The sequence below is a fragment of the Gymnogyps californianus genome, chromosome 1 (assembly GCF_018139145.2).
Source record: "Gymnogyps californianus isolate 813 chromosome 1, ASM1813914v2, whole genome shotgun sequence".
Taxonomy (NCBI): domain Eukaryota; kingdom Metazoa; phylum Chordata; class Aves; order Accipitriformes; family Cathartidae; genus Gymnogyps; species Gymnogyps californianus.
In genome coordinates, this window is record NC_059471.1 from 158,741,655 (window position 1) to 158,760,301 (window position 18,647).

An 18,647-nucleotide genomic window follows, 5' to 3' on the forward strand; every position below is an offset into this window, starting at 1 on the left:
TCTGAAGTGTCCACTTCCCTACTCAATTTGGTATCATTGGCAGACTTCATCAGGCTACACTTCGTCCCATCATCCCAATCACTTACGAAGATATTAAACAGCATTGGACCCAACATCTAAAAAGGCAGTCATTTGATTAGTATCACTTTAAGGATTTCATTTTTCAAAGCCTTTGTCACTGTTCTTTACTTCCAGAAAGACATGAAGTAACTGGGCAAATTGGATTTATAATGGTGATTGATTAGTTACCACTAGATACCAGTTGTGTTTTACATGAATGCCCCCAATAAAATCATTTGGAGTTTCAAATACAGGCCTAAAACACTCAGCACTTGCACAGATTGCAATCTGGGCCACAGAACAAATCTGAAAAAGAAGAGAAGAGTACATTATTTCTTTAATCTCATGAATATATTGAAGTAATTAATAGGGATGAATGGTGTTTCAGAGAAGAATACAGATTCACACATACGCTGTCACATCCAGGTGCAAAATAATGCACTCATAATTTGATGAGAACTTGCATGGTTTGAAATCAAGTTAAATTCATTCATTTTCCTCGGGAAGACAGGTCCTACCTAGCCCTAATTTGTTGTTTTTTTTTTTTTCTTTTTTTTTGTTATGTTTTAGCAATTCCCATTCTTAGTTCTGAACATGATAAGGTGGTGGTGGGCAACACTACTGTGTAGTTGTTCCAGTCTGGACCCAAAGCTATGCAATGCCCCAGCAGTTCTGGCCCTTCAGGCTGCACATTGCAGCCAAAGGTTCCCGCTTTACTCAGAGCTCAGACCTAGCAGGAGCTTACTTGGGCAGGAGGATGGGTTGAGCACTGCTCTCTACACTTGCATGGCTTATAATTACACCTATAGTGGAATGTCATGGCTATACTCTTCGTATGACCACAGAATCTAGCCAGCGGTGATGACCAGTACGCGTCACCCATCAAATGACCAGTACAGGTCATTTAAGGTTTGCTTATACATTTTCACTCACACATTTAAGGTTTGCTCACACAGTACAGTATCCCTGCCTATTACCCTGACACAGTGTCCAATGTAAGGGAGATACTGACAGCCCCAAACCACGTGCTCTACAAACCTCCGTTTCTCCTCCAAAGATTCCTCAAAGCATGAAACTTTGCATGACAGGTTTCTGCAGTCATATGCAGTCATCCTTGCTAAGGATGGCATTCGTGAAACTTGGTCTGTAGTATGTTTTCCCAAACCTGTAGTTTTAGAGTGTAACTTCTAGCATGAAATCATGGGTCTGGTGAACTCTGTGGTAAAACTCCCACCAATTTCCAAGGGAGCAAAGCTTCAGCCCCTGGAAGTTTGTTTCCTTAACAACCAGGGCCTTACAACATGGAATTGTTACCAGAATCAGCAGCATAAAATACTGTTTGATTAACTCCTTCCCCTCCACGCATATATAACTGTAAGCATTGCTGTGCCTGTCTGAAAGGCTTAACTTGTGTATTTGTTTGTGTGCAGCTCTTATGCACTGTATTTGCTAGGCGGGTTTTATCAGAATGGTTTATCTTTCTCTAATTTCACTTCTTGTAGTTTCTCGGAGTCACTGAACTATCTTCCTATTGTGAAGGCTACTTTCTAAAAAATATGATGGTCCTCATTGAAAACGAAGCTTTCAAACAGCTGTTGTATGACAAGAACGGAGAAACGTCTGGTCAAAATGTACTACAGGACTTACAGAGGACGTTGGCCACAAGGATTCAGTCAATTCATTTGTCTTCTTCAAAGGGCTCCATTGTGTAAAGCTGAGGAAGACGGTAACCCTCTAATAAAGACCCTGCAAGTTAAGTCTGCTGTTGCAGTTGCTTAAACCTGTTGCAGTTGCTTAAACGACTACAAAAAAAAAAATTAAAAAATTCTACTTTGCATCCAAATAGTTTTGTGTTGGCCAAAGGTGCTGCGCTGGGGCTGCGGCCCTGTTTGGATGAGGGAATACAGAAAACAAAGCTCCTCCGTGTTTTTGAGCAAACGGGGTACAAGAGTATCCAGTGAATCGCTCTTGTACTCAAATTCTGAACACACATGCATGGTCGTGGAGCTTGATGCCAACAAAAGCCAGAACTCACATCAGTGAACAGCAGAAGCCCCTGCCTGAGTGGTGGTGCCGGAGAACACCCGAATTGACCTATTAATCATTTAAGGCGGATTTGTTCCAGTGTTACACATTTAAGAACTATATCTATCCCGGAGTCCATTATCTCGTGCATTTAAGAAATGTAAGAACTGTTATTGCTGTCGAGCAAAGATCAACTGTATTAGAGAGTGGGTAAGACTGTTACAGCTGAGGAAATATACTGGCAGATTTTTAGGGGTGGGAACTTTTTAAATTGTTCATAAAAAATAATGGGGTGGCCTTGTAGTTTAAAAACTATTTCTTAAGCTTAAAATTTCATTTTCGACAGAGCTGTGTTTGAGAATCTATGTAACATGTTTTGGTTTTTTAAATGGTAAAATGTACATTGTGTAAACATATATATGATCAAGTTTTGCTTGTATTCTTTCCTAGGGTGGTATAATCTTGCCTAACAGGCTATGGTTACACCAAAGAGGTACATTACCCAGACTATCTCTAATACAGTAGTTGGGGGGGGCAGGAGAACTGCATGCTACTTGTGATTTGGGGTTAAAAACAATGACAAACTCAACATGCATTTGCATGGTAACTGTACCTGTGAAATGTTACGTTCGTGCTTCGTTTTGCCAAGACAAATGCAATGTTACTTCTTGTCAAACTTCATTTGTGAAATTAGCATATTTTTTTATTTGGTGCGATTGGTTGTGATATGATACCCCTGGAGACCCTTCTCGAGATGCTGATATCTGTTTGTTACAGTGAAGGGATAATAACAAATCTTTACTTCAGTAATGTGTCAATACTTTGCTACTGGCCAGAGATTGTGTCCGAGTTAGACTTTTTTAAATTATAATTAAATATGTACTATAGAATGATTTCTCACTGTATCTTGAGAATGTATAGGTTATCTACAATGCAGGGTTTGGGTGGGGTGGGGTGGGATGGGCGGTGTGACTTAATGTCAAAGCTTTGTTTATTTTGCAGCATATTGTTAGCAAGACAAGTCTGCTACGTGCCACAACATTCCTGATGCTCTGTCTCTGAAAACCACAGCAAGAAGTAGGCAAAGATGTTGCCTTCTCCATGGCAAAGTGACATTAATATATTAATTTTCTAGCATGCCGTTCAGAAACTGTGCCCAGTTCATAGACTTTAGAAGTTTTATTTTGACAGTGCATGTTAACCTCTTCTTCTTTTGTTGAAGTATCTACATCGGGTGCTCTTCCATGTTGATAGCTTTTGGCATGCTCAGAGAACACAGTTTTGGCTTTAGTTATCAACACGGTAGGAAGCTGTTTTATGACTCTGAGGTGTAAATCCTCCTGTGTGCTCAGTCTTTTAAAGCCTCTACAGTTCCTGCAACAAATTACAAAAATGTCTAAACTGCCATTAATGTCGCAGAGACACAGCATGTCAGTCAATTAGACTATTTTTTTTCTGCATAGTAGATGTTCACATAAGATGTTGTCTGGAACGTTTAGGTAATGGCAACTTCTGTGTGAATGTTGCAATCTTAGAGAAGCGAGACCATGGTTGATGCAACAGCAACACACAGGGGTGCTTGGGTCATTTGGTGTGCCTCCTCATCCGTGGAAACCCATCCTTCCATGCCAATGATAACTAGATAGGAGCAGACCTCACCCCACAGCTTCGTGGTTTAAAATAGCAAAGTTTTTCAAACAATAATCATGATATTAAAATTCTTCCCTTGGGTACATGCGTAGTGCCCAATGAAGTCATCAGGAGCTGCATATGCATATATCCATAGGCAAAATAGCTTTTTCTGGGAAACGTGCCCACTGGTATACCTGTGGATAGGCAGTCTGGCATCTGATGCTATAATGATAGCCATGGGTGTTATGCCCCTGTTTCTAGCTCAAATACTAACTGTGCTTTGGTAAGGGAATGTAGAGTCCTGTGCACAGGCTGCCCCTGGAAGGTGATGTCTTTTGAGCGTTTGTAGGAACCTGCCTGGAACTCATTAGGAAGGAAACACTGATAACTCTGTGCTAGTCGTTACTCTGATGAGTTGAGAGTATCTGTGGTAACGTTTACTGGTTTTCTTTCAGAGATAAAGGGCTTAATATGTCCTTTGGTGGCTGTATGTGAACTGAGTGGTCACCGTGTTTGGGCACTGAAAGGCAAACGCGAGCCAAAGGCTCTAGTGACAGAGTGCAGCTGCCTCCAACACACACTGCGCAAGTCTGCCAGCAGAGCTGCGTTGGCCCATGCATTCGTGTGTCCTGTTGCTCCTTCGGGGGCTTGTGCATCTGGATGGCTGAGCACGACAGAAAGCATGGCACCCACAGCTGCCGCGGGATCTGCTTTGCTGGTGTCTAGAGAGAACAAGCCCCAGGAAGCTATCGTTCAAAGCTGTTACAGGAAGGGATTGCGGCTATTGATTTATAAGGGAATGACTTTCGCCCTTCAAAACACTGGTAATTCCAAAGTCATAAATGTATAGCTGAAAGGAACCTTAAAAAAAAAAAGAATCATGACTTTCAGTTCTTTTTCGACCTGTGACCCCCATCACTTTTGCCAGAAGAAGAGCCAGCCCCTGTGTAACCCTGGCATTCATTTCGCCTGGAATTAGTCAGCAGACCTTTGTGGATCCACGGACCAGAGTTTGAAAACCACGATTTTAGTCCACCTCCCTGCTGTGAGGCTGGGCGAGGTCTAGCTGAATCACCCCAGACAATGTGCAGCTTGCAGGCTCTTGAAACGTCCAGTGAGAGGGAACCATGACCCTCACCACCCTTGTAATCGGAAGGTTTTCCTAAGAGACTATTTGGAATTTCTTTACTGCAAATCAAGCCACTTTTCCTTCAGTCCCTGACTGACAGGAAGAACAGATGATCTTACAAGATCTTCTTACAAGATTATTCTATGTATGAGAGGAATTATCCTACTTTCCTCACTAGTATAGTCTTTCCTAGTTCCTTTGCTAGTATTTTCTAGGTCTCTGATTTTTGCTGTCATTCCCCTCATGACTCCCCAGTTTCCCCAAAATGCAGTACTCCAGCAGGGGTTTCATACAGTAACAAGCAAAGCAGAGTAACTGTCTCCTGTGGTTTACGTAAAGCGTACCAGAAAATATATCCCAGAATATTTTCTACAAGAACATCCCATGGCTGACTTTGATGTAGTCTGTCTTCTGTTATAATTCCTGGGTGATTCACTGCTGCTTTCCCAGCAATTCTCATTTTTATTTGTGCATTTGCTTGCTACACCTTCCAAAGTATAACACTTTCAACTTGTCTTTATTAAATTTGTTCTGCTTTAACTGGAGCAATTTCCCCACTTCATCAAGATCAGTTGCAATTCTGATCCTGTCTTCTACCCTGTTTCGTAATCTCCAAGCTTTATTATACGTGGCTTCATGCATGGATTCTTCATTCTGTTAATCTGGGCTCTGTTGTCAATTTAATCTAAAAGCAGTGTGAGTTTCAGTGGGTGCCCATGAATACCATCCCTATCAGATAAGGCTCTTTCGAGCAGAGCATTTTATTAGCATTTTTTAGAAAGATGGTGTTATCATCTTAGAAAATAAAAAGCCTTCTGCTTCTTTAGTCTTTGTATGAGTTGCAGTAACTTACAAAAAATTTTGAGGGAAAATATTGCCTCCAATCTAGGTGAAATGGAAAATAATACAGCATCCTTAGAAAAACTTGTAATTTTCTTTTTTTTTTCTTTTTTTTTTCTTTTTTTTTAAAATCATAACTTTCCAGCCTGTAATGAGTGAAGGCCTGTTGCGGTTCTTTTCCATCTGTCTTTTTTATACTAATCCACTGCTGTAATATTTGAGGACTTACAGGCATCCTACCCCTGCCTCACGGCAGATCTTTCCTTCTGCCTCTCTACAAGGTCCTCCCTTAGTTTCCAGAATTTCCTCACATTCCCACTTTGCTTCACGTGCTGCCAGTTTCCACACTTCCCAGTTTTTTTACTCTAGAGCCCTGCTGGATCCCTTCCCAAGCCCAGAAAAGGGTATCTGTGTTCTCCTGAATGGGCAATTTTCCAATAATTGGCTTGAGAGCTGGGAAGAGAAAAGGATGGGGAATGTAGGAGGGCAAAGGTTTTGGACATCACAGAGGAAGGATGGTATTCTTTTCATGACAAATTTCAGCACTGTCTACTTGTTTCTCAGATTTCCCCCGATCTGTTCCTTACGCCTGCTATCCTCTAAACACAGCTGGTGGCCACATGCTCTCCGTCCTGGAAAAGGGCCAGCTTTCTAACGGCTAAGACTTTTTTCCCCCAGCTAAAACTTTTGCCTGCTTGGTCTCAGCTTCAGAGTAGATTTGTGCAAATGTCTATTAAAGACAGAGGAAACATCTTTAAAGAGGTGTGAAGGCTTAGTAGCCAGGCTCCTGTTGGCACTAATGAAAGCTGCTTGCCGAATCCTCCACATGCTGCTTTTGACACTGAGACTTTTTGTATTGAATATCCACTGGCTTCACACCAAACGTTGCGCAAGTCCTGGATGGGCTGCAGTGTGTGCTGTGCTGGGGGCTTTCGGAAATTCTAGTTTTGTTTCAGAGCGCAGCACGATGTGCTGCTCTTTGAAGATTAGAAGAAAAAGGGAAATCCTCAGTTTGTACTGAAATAAAGTGCTCTGAGGTGGCGCAGTGAGAGAAAAGAAAGGGCATCTCTTCTTCCCCCCCGTACCTGTCTAAAATCAGAGGAGTGTTCTGTTACGGCATGTAATGCAACTAGGTCTGTGGGGACTCAGGCATGCAGGAACCCTGTTTAAGTGGGTTTTTTACATTCAAGAAAAATACAGGTGTTGTTAAAAGTTCACACATCCACATACTCAAGGCAAGGCTCAGGCCATCCTAGAAAAAAAGCCATTCCTAGTACTCTTGTCTATGGGTTAAATCCTAGGAGAAGCTGAGAACCTCTAGAACTTGTCGAAGTCGTCTGCAGGTATTCACTGTCCCTCAGGAGCTGGCTCTGTCTTAAAAATATTGCTGAAAGATGACATCCTGAAGCCTGCATTCACTAAAGCTGCCTCTGAAGTCAGTGGATGATTTTTTTTTTTGATGAACGAGAGTTACCTAAAGTCAAAGACTTGAAGTTAGTTTGTTTGACAAAGTGTCTTTCATGTGAGGCTCTGCAAGTGCTTTACAGAAATGAAGGGCCTGATGTTGCTTTCATCCCCTGGCCCAGAGATGTTGAAATATATAAGCATTAAAAAAGCTGCTTAGGATTTGTCCTAATATTTAATAAACTAGCTTGTAGAAAGTTAGCCTTGAAATAGCACTCAAATAATATCTGAAACCCCATAGACAAGAACATCACTAGTTTTAGATGCCTGCCTATAAGCACAACATTTGTATCTAACTCGCAGCACTTCCAATCACATCTTCCATACATTTATAACAAAATTAATGTTCTCTTATTTTTTAACTTGTTATTTATTTTGAGGTAAGGCCTGTTATCTTCAGTGGGTGAAAACTGAGGCTGCCCGCTCTGACCAGATTATCACATTTCAGTAGAATTGCTCCTGACCTACCATTTATAACTGGCCTCCAAGGGCGAAAAATAGCAAAGCCGAGTCTTCAGCTGTGAGTCAATGATCCGTGAGTTAAATGAGACTGCTGCTGAAAACATTACGAATGCGGTGCCCAAAGCAGAAGGAAAATCTGGAAACCCGCAGAAGCTAATGGGCATTTTTCAGCTGCCTTCAGTGAGCCTAAGAACTGGGGAAGCAAGCTCAGTGTGGATAGGAGGAGGGTATTCAGTTTCTCTTTGTTGCCATTAAACTGTCATTCTTTCAGCTTGGTTCAAGGCTTCCTGCATGGAACAGCCATGGATGGCCTAGTGTGTGTCTATCTTAGGCACATGCAGAGGGCTCAAAATGTGGTATCTTATGTTCTCAAGTCAGTAGTCTTGGTAGACGATGCTTTTTGTACTTTGCTTGGACTGCTTGTCACTAAAACACCCAGGAGTCATGGCAGGAGCTTACAAGAGAGGTTGCATTGGCTGGATTGGTTAAATTCTACAAACATCTTGTGGTTTGCAAGCTATGTTGTTTAGTTGGCTAAACCTGTCCACCTGATTGTACGTAATGTACCAGAACAGCAATTTTGGTGTATGTTTTCCTTTGGAGAGGCATTTTTCATCCTTCTTTGGGCTTACAGTTTTGTTCTTTCATCCTGCAGAGGTGATGACACTGTGAACGGGCATGCTTAGATTAGGCACAGGTTTCTGTCCATGTTGGATGGCACGCTAATGAAGAGGTCTTGGTAAGGGAAGAGGATTAGGTACAAGAATTTGAATGTCTAACCCCAGATCTTTGCCTTGGATTCTGGAGCTATAGTGTTCCCTATTTCCTGCTTCATTTGTTCTCCAACTCGGAGTTTCCATGAAGTCAAAGGGGAGGGGAGGGCAGAAGACAGGGCAGGAGGAGAGGAGGAAGCGGCCCCATCTCCCACACGTTGCTTGGCATTCCCAGCCAGCCCCTTTGGCTCTGGTCTCTTCAGTGCTCAGACAGAGGGTTTGCTTGGTCCCACTGCTCCGATCTGGCCGTGGAGATTGATCCAGGGATCAATCTAGCAATTGGTAGCTTTTCTTTGTCCTTATAAATATCTCCACTGCTGCAGCTGCAAGAGCGAATTTGCCTGAACCCCTTTGTGTGTGGTTAACTTTGGTCTTTCCACTTCCCATCATCTCTGCTGCTGTGTTTTCATTAAAACTTCCATTACTCGGCTTTGCCCAGCGCAGTGAGAGGCAATCTTGTTTCTTATTGCCTTTCTAAAGCAAACAAAGACAGGGAAAAAAACTCTCTGAAATACCCAATCAGAAATCATTCATTGTTTAAAATAAGCCACATTAGAAAATGGAGATGCTCAGACACAAAAAAAGACAGCCACTTTAAAAAAAGCCAATGCGTTAGGAGGTCATTTTAATTAATTAAGGTCAAAGCCTTAACCTCATATGTTCTGGCAGGGATGGATTAACATGGTTCAAAACATCTGGACTTGTTCAAGCCACAGGTTCAAGAGAGTCCAGCCTTACCCTCTCCCCTTCCCAGCAGTGGATAAATTGACTATCCTATAGCTTACTACGTGAGAGGCTTTCAAATGAGCCTGTCCAAAGTCTGGTTCTCTCTGTTCTGCGTAGCTTCTAAAGAGCTCACAGCACATCTGCGGGCTGAGATTTGCTCCTGAGCACAGTCGAAAGTGCCCTGCACCCCAGCGCTGGCTGTGCCTCGCTGAGGCAGAAGGTAGGAAGGAGCACAGGAAGCCCCTGGAGCCTCATCAGAGTGAAAGCTGCTTCCCCAGCATCCAAGCATTCACTTGATCAAATACCCTGCTTCAGCTGCTGAAGCCTGGGTAGACCACTGACAGACAAATTTGGGACAGTCGCATCAATACCTCAGGAACTGATTTTTGCCTTGCAATTATTGAGCCAGTGACTAATTGTGCCATTTGGGGACATGGTGAAATGTGCAGTCTTCCTTGAGTTGTGAGTTTATTCACTGAAGAATACAAGGACTAAAGGAAAGTATCTGAGAGCTTTTTGACCTCATGTTCCTGGCTAAATTCCAATTAATACTGGAAAAACTTGACCTATTTAAGTTCCATCAGTACATTTTGACCACTATGTTGCTTCCTGTCTTAAGTGTTGCGGCTGCTGTACAGCCATATGTGCTGTACCAGTGGGGAAGAGAGGTGCCTGAGCATTATGTATACAGTAAATCCCACTCTCTGCAATGCAGGACATTCCTTCTACTGATCCCTTCAGCATTATGTGAAGGTTGAATAAGGCACCTCTGCTGTTTACAGCCCCAAGATAAGGTCAATGCTCTTTTTCCCCACTCTCTCTTCACTCTGCCAACTACCACACAGCAGAGGGATCTGGATCCTGCATTTTTTGAATCAAAATACAATGAAGAGCAGCAGAAAAAACAGAGGAAATACAACACTCTTTCACAGACACACCCTCTCCCAGTAACAGGTGGGCTACTGGAGTGTCCTTCAGTCCTGCTCATCCAAAAGCTTGTTGTTAATGCCATTTGTGCATTAGTTATCATCAGAGCAGGCTTTTGATTAGGTTGAAGTCTGGCAAGCATCTTAAGTCATTTGGGACAGAAGTGGCATTGTAAAATAATTTGTTCTGTATCATCCGAGCTGTGCATTTTCTGCTTCTTGTGATTTTTGGTGTTGTGTTAGTTGGGGTTTTTTACTGGGAAGAAAAGGTTAAGCATATGCAATGCTTTGAATTTTCTGACCATAGTTATCTTTGTGTGTTTGTATGTTCGAGAGAGAGAGAGATGGACAGTAAATAGATCTACGGGATATGTTATGAGGCGTGAAATCATGTTTGTAATGAGATTTCTTGTTAATGGCAGTCAGCCTTCCTTGATGGTAAGCATTAATGCAATATACATTAGTGCAGCTAAACCTCCCTCTGCTCCACTTTCCCAAATGGGTTTCACTTTGTACCTAGTTTAGCATTTATAAATATTTGATACAAAGTTCAAGAAGTAATTTACATGTTAAATGAAGGATATATGAATGTTCTAGGAAAAATACAAGTTAAGATTCTACTATAACATCATTCACAAACCAAACATGAAAGCATGATGAAATTTGCCCCATTAAAATCGCTGGAAGCCTTTTCATTGATTTTTCTAGTCTGTGGATTAGGTCTGTTTTCCATCTCTCTTTCATACTATGTCACCTTTGAAGTCTTTGCGCATCTCGCACTTTCCAAGCCGAATGCATATCTGTAATTAGAAAGCACAATCTTGGTCTTTAAATGGGGAAGCAGTCCTTCCTCTGTCATCCAATTCTGAAGGGCGGGGTTTGTATCTTTATGTTTACCATTGAAAACAACAGCTGAATGGGGAAATCCCAGTGCGAGCATCCTGAAAAGACAGAAGAGCTAGCACTATCTGTGGGACAACTCTTTGCTTCCTTCCTCCTTCTTCACATCCACTCCCACTTGTCCCTGAGATTTCTTTGAACTTCAAGCTAGAAAAGAAAAATGAAAACAAGAGGAAAGGATGTGCTAGAAATAGGATGGTTTCTAGAACAGTGCAGAACCATCGAGTTAATCTTGATTTTTTGCAGTTTTTAGGCAGACTCCTAATTTGTGTAATATAAACCCAGGAATGGTTATGATTGTTTTGTATTTGTTATGATTGTTATGAATTTGGGTTTGGTCTTTTTTCTAGCAGACTAGTTTTGTTTGCTACCATCCATTGTTGGGGTTTTATGGGAAGGTTTCACTTCACTTTTGATTGAGAAGCAAATGAAAGATCACACAACCCAACAGTAATCATCAACAAACACAAAGATACTGTCCTCCATCCCACAGATGTAGCTTAAATACTGGTTTGTGGCTTCACAGGCATGTTTGAGGTCATCTACAGTTAACAACACAGGTGAAACTTTCTGCCCCTTTGCTTATCCATTTATGATGGATAAAAATAAAGTAGCAGAGAATCAGAGTATAGACAATAGGATGGCAGATGTTTTTCAATAGAGAAAGAGTATAGCTAAGAAATACAAATGTTTCTGGAACCAAATATTTTTCCTCAAAAAGACAGATAGACATCTGTAGCTCGTTCGAAGATGTCAGTCTCTCAAGTCTGTTAGATGCTTTTGAAAATTGCCTGTTTCGTGCTGTTAATGTTCCAGAGCAAACCATTCCACTGAAGACACTGACTGAGGGCACTCTGAAACGAGGCAGAAGGGAATGTATTAAAAATAGAGGCGCTCAGCCATAATTTGAAGCAGCAGCTTTGTCCTGTGTTTGTGTCCACAACTTGAACATTATTTTAAAATGTGTGTATTTAATTTCTTTTGATTTTTTTTAATTACTGTTTTTAAAATGAACATAATTTGCCCTTGAGTATAATGTATTCAGTCAGCAAGATCAGAAACCTTTACGTGTTCTATCACATAATCAGTTCTTTAGCATAAAGGTTGGGAAAACTGAAAGCATCTTCTCTGAGTGCACCTTAGGTTATCTTAAACCCCATTCTGTCTGATGCTGATCCTTTTAAAATCTCCAATGAGATTATGATTCATTTGTCATTGCTAGATGTCATTGTGTTAACACTGTACAAAGGCAGGGCAGCATGTGAAACCAGCAAGTTGGGTTTTTATTATTGTATTACTCTGAAAAAGAGAAAAACTAACCAGATCTTTGTTTCTAGTGTGAAATACTCCCCTTAGCTTGAGAGGACATGTGCAAAGCCTCTGCTCTGAATGCCTCATTATAATCAAGTTACAAAATGGGGGAAAATGGTATTAGAGAAAGATTTTTTAGAAACTTAACTCCAGTGGTGCAGAACATGCACTTGTTAAGCCTGCTCTCTCTCTCTCATGAAGTCAGTGGGAATCTTTAATGGGACTTACTGCAAGGCTGTATGGTTTTTTAATGCACTAGCAGATATAATTTCCCATCCAGTCATCTGCACAGTTGTGGTTGGTACACCATAAAGGCTGAAGGCCAAATCCTGCTGTCATTGCACACAGCAGCCCTACTTCAGCAGGGATCATAAACATGTACTTATGTTACATGAGTTAGTTGCACAATTTTGAGGTTTTTGCTGAAGAGAAATGGGAGAGGGTAGGCTTTCCTTCTGCTCGTTGATCACAGCCTTTGCGTTTCCAATGACTTTATTAGAAGCATCATATATTTACATGCTGCAGAATGAGGCCTGCGTGGGGTGGGAAAGGCTTTTATGAATTTAGACCTGCCTAAGAAAACATCAACCATTCTAATTTTAGACAAGTTGCATTCCATATCCATCTGTTTAGTGGATCAGTCTGATGTTTACTGTTTAGTAAATTACATTTGGTCTTTAAGTTTCTTAGGGCATTGCCTGCCGCCAGCTAGTGTGAAATAGTGCCAAGGACTTCCAGACATACCCTTAGGGCCAAACTGTGCTAGCTTCATGTACCACAGTCCCGTCAAAAGCAAGGAAAGATGGACTGGGCACATGAACTGCAAACCCCCTGACGTCCAGTTACATGTCCTGCCTCATTTCATAGAGATTGATGACTTCCTGGGAAAAAAAGCACATGATGCCAATTCACCCCAGTTAAAAATGTATTGAAGTCAAGGAAATTATATTAGACATGACTGTAGTCTACCAAATCCAGTCCTGTGTGTAGGCAGAACTCCAAGAGAAAGTAACAGGAGTTTCCGTTATGGAGTCTGCAGAACGAAGCCTACATAATGAACTATGACAAAATGTCAACTTCGTGTAAACTCTCCTGGTGGGTCTGTACAAAGGTTTTTAAGAAATCTTCATTGGAACACACCAGAGAATAATAAACTTGCACCTTGATAGAATAGCTTTATTTGTATATACTCTATGTAAATTTTAAACCAGAGGATACGTGTCATTCCTTGTACATACCTGACTAGAACGGTGGCAGTGCTGTGCACTGCTGTTTAGGAAATCCAGGTTCTCCAGTCTTGAGTTTCCAACTGTAAAGGCTGCAGGAGACTGCTTGGGACCAGCCAAAACATAGGATGGATAGATGCTGACCACCCACTGCTTAGAAATGAAGGAGCAGGAATTGGAACAGATGTTGGCTATGGAGAAGATTGCTTGCCTCCACTCCTGGCTAAAGGACAAGTGCCTCCTTCGCTGTCATCTCCAACAGAAGTGATTTATGGTCCAAGAGTGTGGAGAACATTCAGAGCCCTATTTGGATCAGTCTTTCATAGGGGTCTGAGCTTATAAGGAACCCACACTTCTGGTGTAACATGGGAAGGTCCAGAAAAAAAAGGTGTGTATATACATCTACCTATCTGTCTGTCTGTTATCTAATATCCCAGTGTTTCTGTATTGAATGGTTTCAGTAACCTGTAAACAAGTGATTGCTCCTGTTGTGTTACTGCTTTGAAATTCTTTGCATGCACTCTGGCATATAATTCTTTAAGAAAAGAAATTATTATATATATATATATATATTGTAGCTTGCAAAATATTCATGTTGAAGAGCCATGTTTTGTGCAAATTGTACATTTATGTTGTGAGCAATATTGCAATATGAACTTTTATTAGTTGTTGGCATTAAAACATGTTTTTATTGATAGTAAATTTGTCACATTATTTTTGAGCGTATGTATGTATCCCAAGCTTTCAAACTCAGGCATTAGAACAACTACTGAAGGAGACTTTTTCTGTGTAGTAGAAATAGCACAGGCTTTCAGTAAATAGGCAGGTATGCAAGTCCCATTCTGGTTAACGCAAGTTGCAAGGCTGATTCTTCATGCAGTTTGTCAGGCCAGTACTTCTCTTTTGTCAGTGCTGGAATTTGTGTTTGGTACGAGGACGCTGTTGCCCTCATCTATAACAGAACTGAAACCCCAACCTTGCAAAACAAAAAGTGCTTAACTCCTACTTCCCTCTGTCTCCGCAGGTGCTTCAATATAAATACAATGAGGACTTAAGAAACTTCCAATTTCCTGCCAGATAGCCAACGTTATATTTTCAAATGTTCATGCTACATAGTTTTCAATTTAGGGGCTAGATAAAAGTGTAATACCACTATAGCTTTAGGAAAGCTACAGTGTTTGGAGCTTGACCTTGAAACTTTTACCTGATTTCTGAACATCATTGGTGGCTTTGTTCGCTCAATGTTTACCTCTGAGAAATGTATGCTATTGATTTAAATGTTTAATATATTGACTGCCTTTTTTGTATATTTGTTACCATAAAGGTTTGGTTTAAATGCTAACAATTGTGGTCTATTTTCAGACTTTAAATAACATACGGTTCTGTATTTGGAAGGCAAAGTTATTAATGAATATAGCAATTTGGTATTTTATTCCTATTTTATACAGCTGCCCCCATAGGTTATTATCAGATGGCAATGAATATTGCTGAACAGCAGGTGGAACTCCTTTGAGCGTGTATATGAGCCATCTCTGTTCAATAAAAATTCTATTGTTTTCTAGCCTAGGAAATGGCTGCTGTGGGTGTTTTTGTTGTTTCTTCTCCTCTTCAGGTGTTTCTCAGTGTACTTCAGGCAGCAGCAGAACTGGGCATCTCCCAAGAACCATCTCCCAGAAACCACACACATTCGGGATTTTACATCTGGAAGTCCTGATGCTGTCTTCCCCCATACACTGCTGTCAGTATGGTTGCTGTGCATGTGAAGAAGTGACACGGAGTCTGTTCCCAAAAACTTTTCTCTGATCCCTGATCTGGCAAAAAATGGGCACGTAAGACCCAGGAATGGAGCTCTGTGGTGCTTAAAATAAAGCATCTGCAAATGCATCGTAGCCAGACAGTTCGGATGCATGAAGACCCGAAAGGCTGGAAGCTTGCTTCATTACACAACATTGCTGCAAGTGCATACAAATAAGTTGCAAATGGGTATCATCTCAAAGACAAGTCAGAAGTAAATAGAGGGAACAGATTAACTTTGGCATGAGTGTAAAAATCAGGCTTTGAAAAATATTTTTATTTTAGCATTTTTTTACTTTTTTAGTTTTTAAAGTAATTTACAATGTTTTCTGTGTTGTACATTTTAGTGGATTTGGAGTCAAGTTCTTTCTTCATAATGTACCAGATTATTAAGACACAGGTTGGTCCAGGAGGCAAAAGGTGGTCACATCCTTTCAAGTATGGCCTATATGAGTCATGGGAGTGAGACACCGCTCGCACCAGACTGGGTCACTGTCCAGGCCAGGATCGTGGCTCTGTGAGGTGCCTTTGGGCTCTGCAAGCTTGGCTGTCCAGGAGCAGAGTTTGAAAAGCAGCTCACAGGGAACCCTACAGTTGTCAAAATTTTGTAAGAGATGTAGGCTCCCTTGCCTGCCGCCTCAGTATCTGGAAAAAAACAAAGCAAGCTTCACAGGTAGCAAACTGGGCTGATCTGTCTCCTTTCCCAACCAGTGATACCGGAATAATTTAAAAACATTATTTCTGGGCATCTGAGTTAACTCTTCACTGAGAAAAACAGGGAAGTTCAGCTACAATTGTTAACACCATTCCTCTGGGTTCTCTGTAAACTCATCTGTGCTTTTGCTACATTCAGTTCACATTTTTTGAGGTTTTCTGGACAATCTTAATGTGTAGAGGCTGAGGGCTATGGCACACGTTCACTGAGCTAATTAAAGTTTAGGACAGTCTTGCCCACTGCTGTGTTTTCTCCTCTACAGGGCAGAAATGGGCAGCAATGTCTAAACCACCACTGCTACATACTGGGGCTCACCTAGAGGAGTCTCAGGTTTTGTCCTGAGGCAAAAGCACCGGCAGAAGTGCTTGATTTAGGTCTGCTGATGGAATCAGTAGCAGAGGCATCTGTGTAACATAAAAAAGATCATTGTATGTCTCAGTTTGACTGCTTAGAAAGTAACAGTAACATTTAAACTACTCAGAAATAATAATATTTTTTTTATATCTGCATAGTGGCTTATACAGGCAAATTTCTAGGTGTGTAGCAGGATCAGCCAAATTTTTCCATGTCAACAGAGCCTTATATTTTAATGGACACTTCTGCAGTGGCTTTCACTTTGTCTAATGAATGTTTCAAGGAAAATGTTGTTCCAGAGTAGGCATGTGGGCTGGCTATCTCTAAGCTTTGCTATGAAGATGTAAGACTACAAGGTAAATGATGTCTGAGAACCTGTGCATATATCCTTGCAGGCCGGCAGGCTGCCATACCCAGCACAACCCTACTGCCTGGCTACCTTCCTCGAGCTTATCAGCCCCTCTGCTCTACAAGCCCAGTGGCTTGTGTAAGAAGTTGGCGTCTCCTCCTGGAATAACAAATATTTGAAGCAACCAGTACTGAGCAATATACTTAGACATGGAGGAAATAAAGATACGCCACCATTGACACAAATACTGGCCCGAATGTCTCCCATCGCTCCTGTGGCGCTGGAGGTGTGAGAGTCCTCAGGTGTTTTGATGTGTCCATCTGCCCTCAGAGGTGTGACGTAGCCCTGCCACACGTGCACATGCCACTTCTCCCGGTGCTCACCCAAGTGTACGCTGACACTGTGGACCTCTGGTTGGCAAAGCCTGGAGCTGGAGGCTGTAGCGTTGTCTGGGGAATGCACACAGACCCCCCCTTCCTGCCTGCTGTGAGAACAAGCGTTACAGGGCAGAACTCGCATAACTTGGCTGAGTCCCAGCATGTGGAGCACTGCCAGTTGTTTTTCTTCCCATACCCATATGTTTACTGATGTTCCTTTACTAGTAAATCCTTAGCATATTGTACCGTTCTACGCTTCTTTTCAACTTCCTTTATTTTATCTGTGTAAGTTGGCCACAAACGGCTTGCTAGGTCCTTGACTGTGTCCCACCTTCATGTGCATCTTGGTTCTTCCTGTCCCACATGCCTCTTTTCCTCTCACCTCTCTACTCCTGGATCCTGGTAGACCAATGCATTTAAAGGTATTTTTCTCTATCGATCGGCTGTATGTGGCAAACGTGACTATTCTCCATATCCAGCCATCTTTTCTCCAGCTTGCTGAGAGGGCACTGACGATATTTCTTTCCCTTCCTTTATGTTGATTCCAGCACTATCTGACAGCAGTCATTGCAGGGATGATGGGATTCTCACTCCCAAGCTCTCAGCACACATTTTCGGGAAGCAGATGCTCCGTAAGCACGCCTCTCTGCCCTGATAGTACATTCACTGTATCCCGATAAGGATTTAATGCCTTTAATGTGTATCTGGTTCACACTGAGATCATACTTATTACTAGACATAGTTAAAAGATAAGTGACAGACCTAGTTTATTCCATAAAGTTAAGCAAAGAGCACCAAAAGCAATACCTAAGATCCGGGAGAATAAGCCTTAGCGCAAGAATGTTTTATCTTTTAAAGTGAGGACGTTGGTGCTCTCCCAGAGAACTCCTTAAGGAGATCATGGATGAAAGAAAACCAAAGCAGCCTTGTTTCAGCTACCTGAAAACTTAACTTTATGCCTAGCTATCAGTTCAAGAGTTCTTCCCTCCAGGCTATGCTGCTGTGTGCAAACAGGGTATGTAGTCTCCCTTGACAAGATGCTGCCCTAGTGAGATCTGATCTTCCTTTGGTTTCCTCCCACTATTCATGCTCTGTATTTCACAGAAACACACAGGGAATGCAAATAGAGAATCAAAAGGTAACCTTGAGGACTTTTATGGCTGCCCTTGGTGTTTCAAAGCCACTCTTAAGTACTCCTTCCTTTCTTTCCTAAGTTAGAGGATTTCTTGATGTTGTGACTTTGCTTTTACCTGTTCAGCATCTTTGGGACTGCAACACTAATATTTTGCAGCTCATTTGAGAAAACAGAAGATTATTTTGAGTGAGATGCCATGCCAGTGTATCAATCCCTTTCCCCTCTTCTCATCTGAAGAGGTCAGCTGAACCACAGCCATAAGCCTACAGCATAACTTCCCTCAAAACACATAAAATTCCCTTTGTTTTCTTGCTTACAGCCTGTATGATTTGCAGTATGAACATTTTCATGGCCTTGTACTACCTTCCAGCTGTCATATTAGAAATGTTTACAGTGTCTCTGACAGTTTCATGATTCAAGGTATATCAAGGTCCCTGCAGAGCCTTGGA

At 41.7% G+C, this 18,647-nt stretch overlaps 1 protein-coding gene across 6 annotated transcripts in view; it reads left to right on the forward strand.

The window, feature by feature from the left end:
• ABTB3 (ankyrin repeat and BTB domain containing 3) overlaps positions 1–2,973 on the forward strand; it is a 182,612-nt gene extending 179,639 nt beyond the window's left edge. For all 6 annotated transcript variants that reach the window (XM_050913513.1, XM_050913528.1, XM_050913520.1 and 3 more), the window contains one exon: positions 1,563–2,973. In XM_050913513.1, coding sequence (XP_050769470.1) covers positions 1,563–1,772 — 210 coding nt within the window. In that variant the 3' untranslated portion in view covers positions 1,773–2,973. The remainder of the gene's footprint in view (positions 1–1,562) is intronic.
• Positions 2,974–18,647: the final 15,674 nt, after the last annotated feature.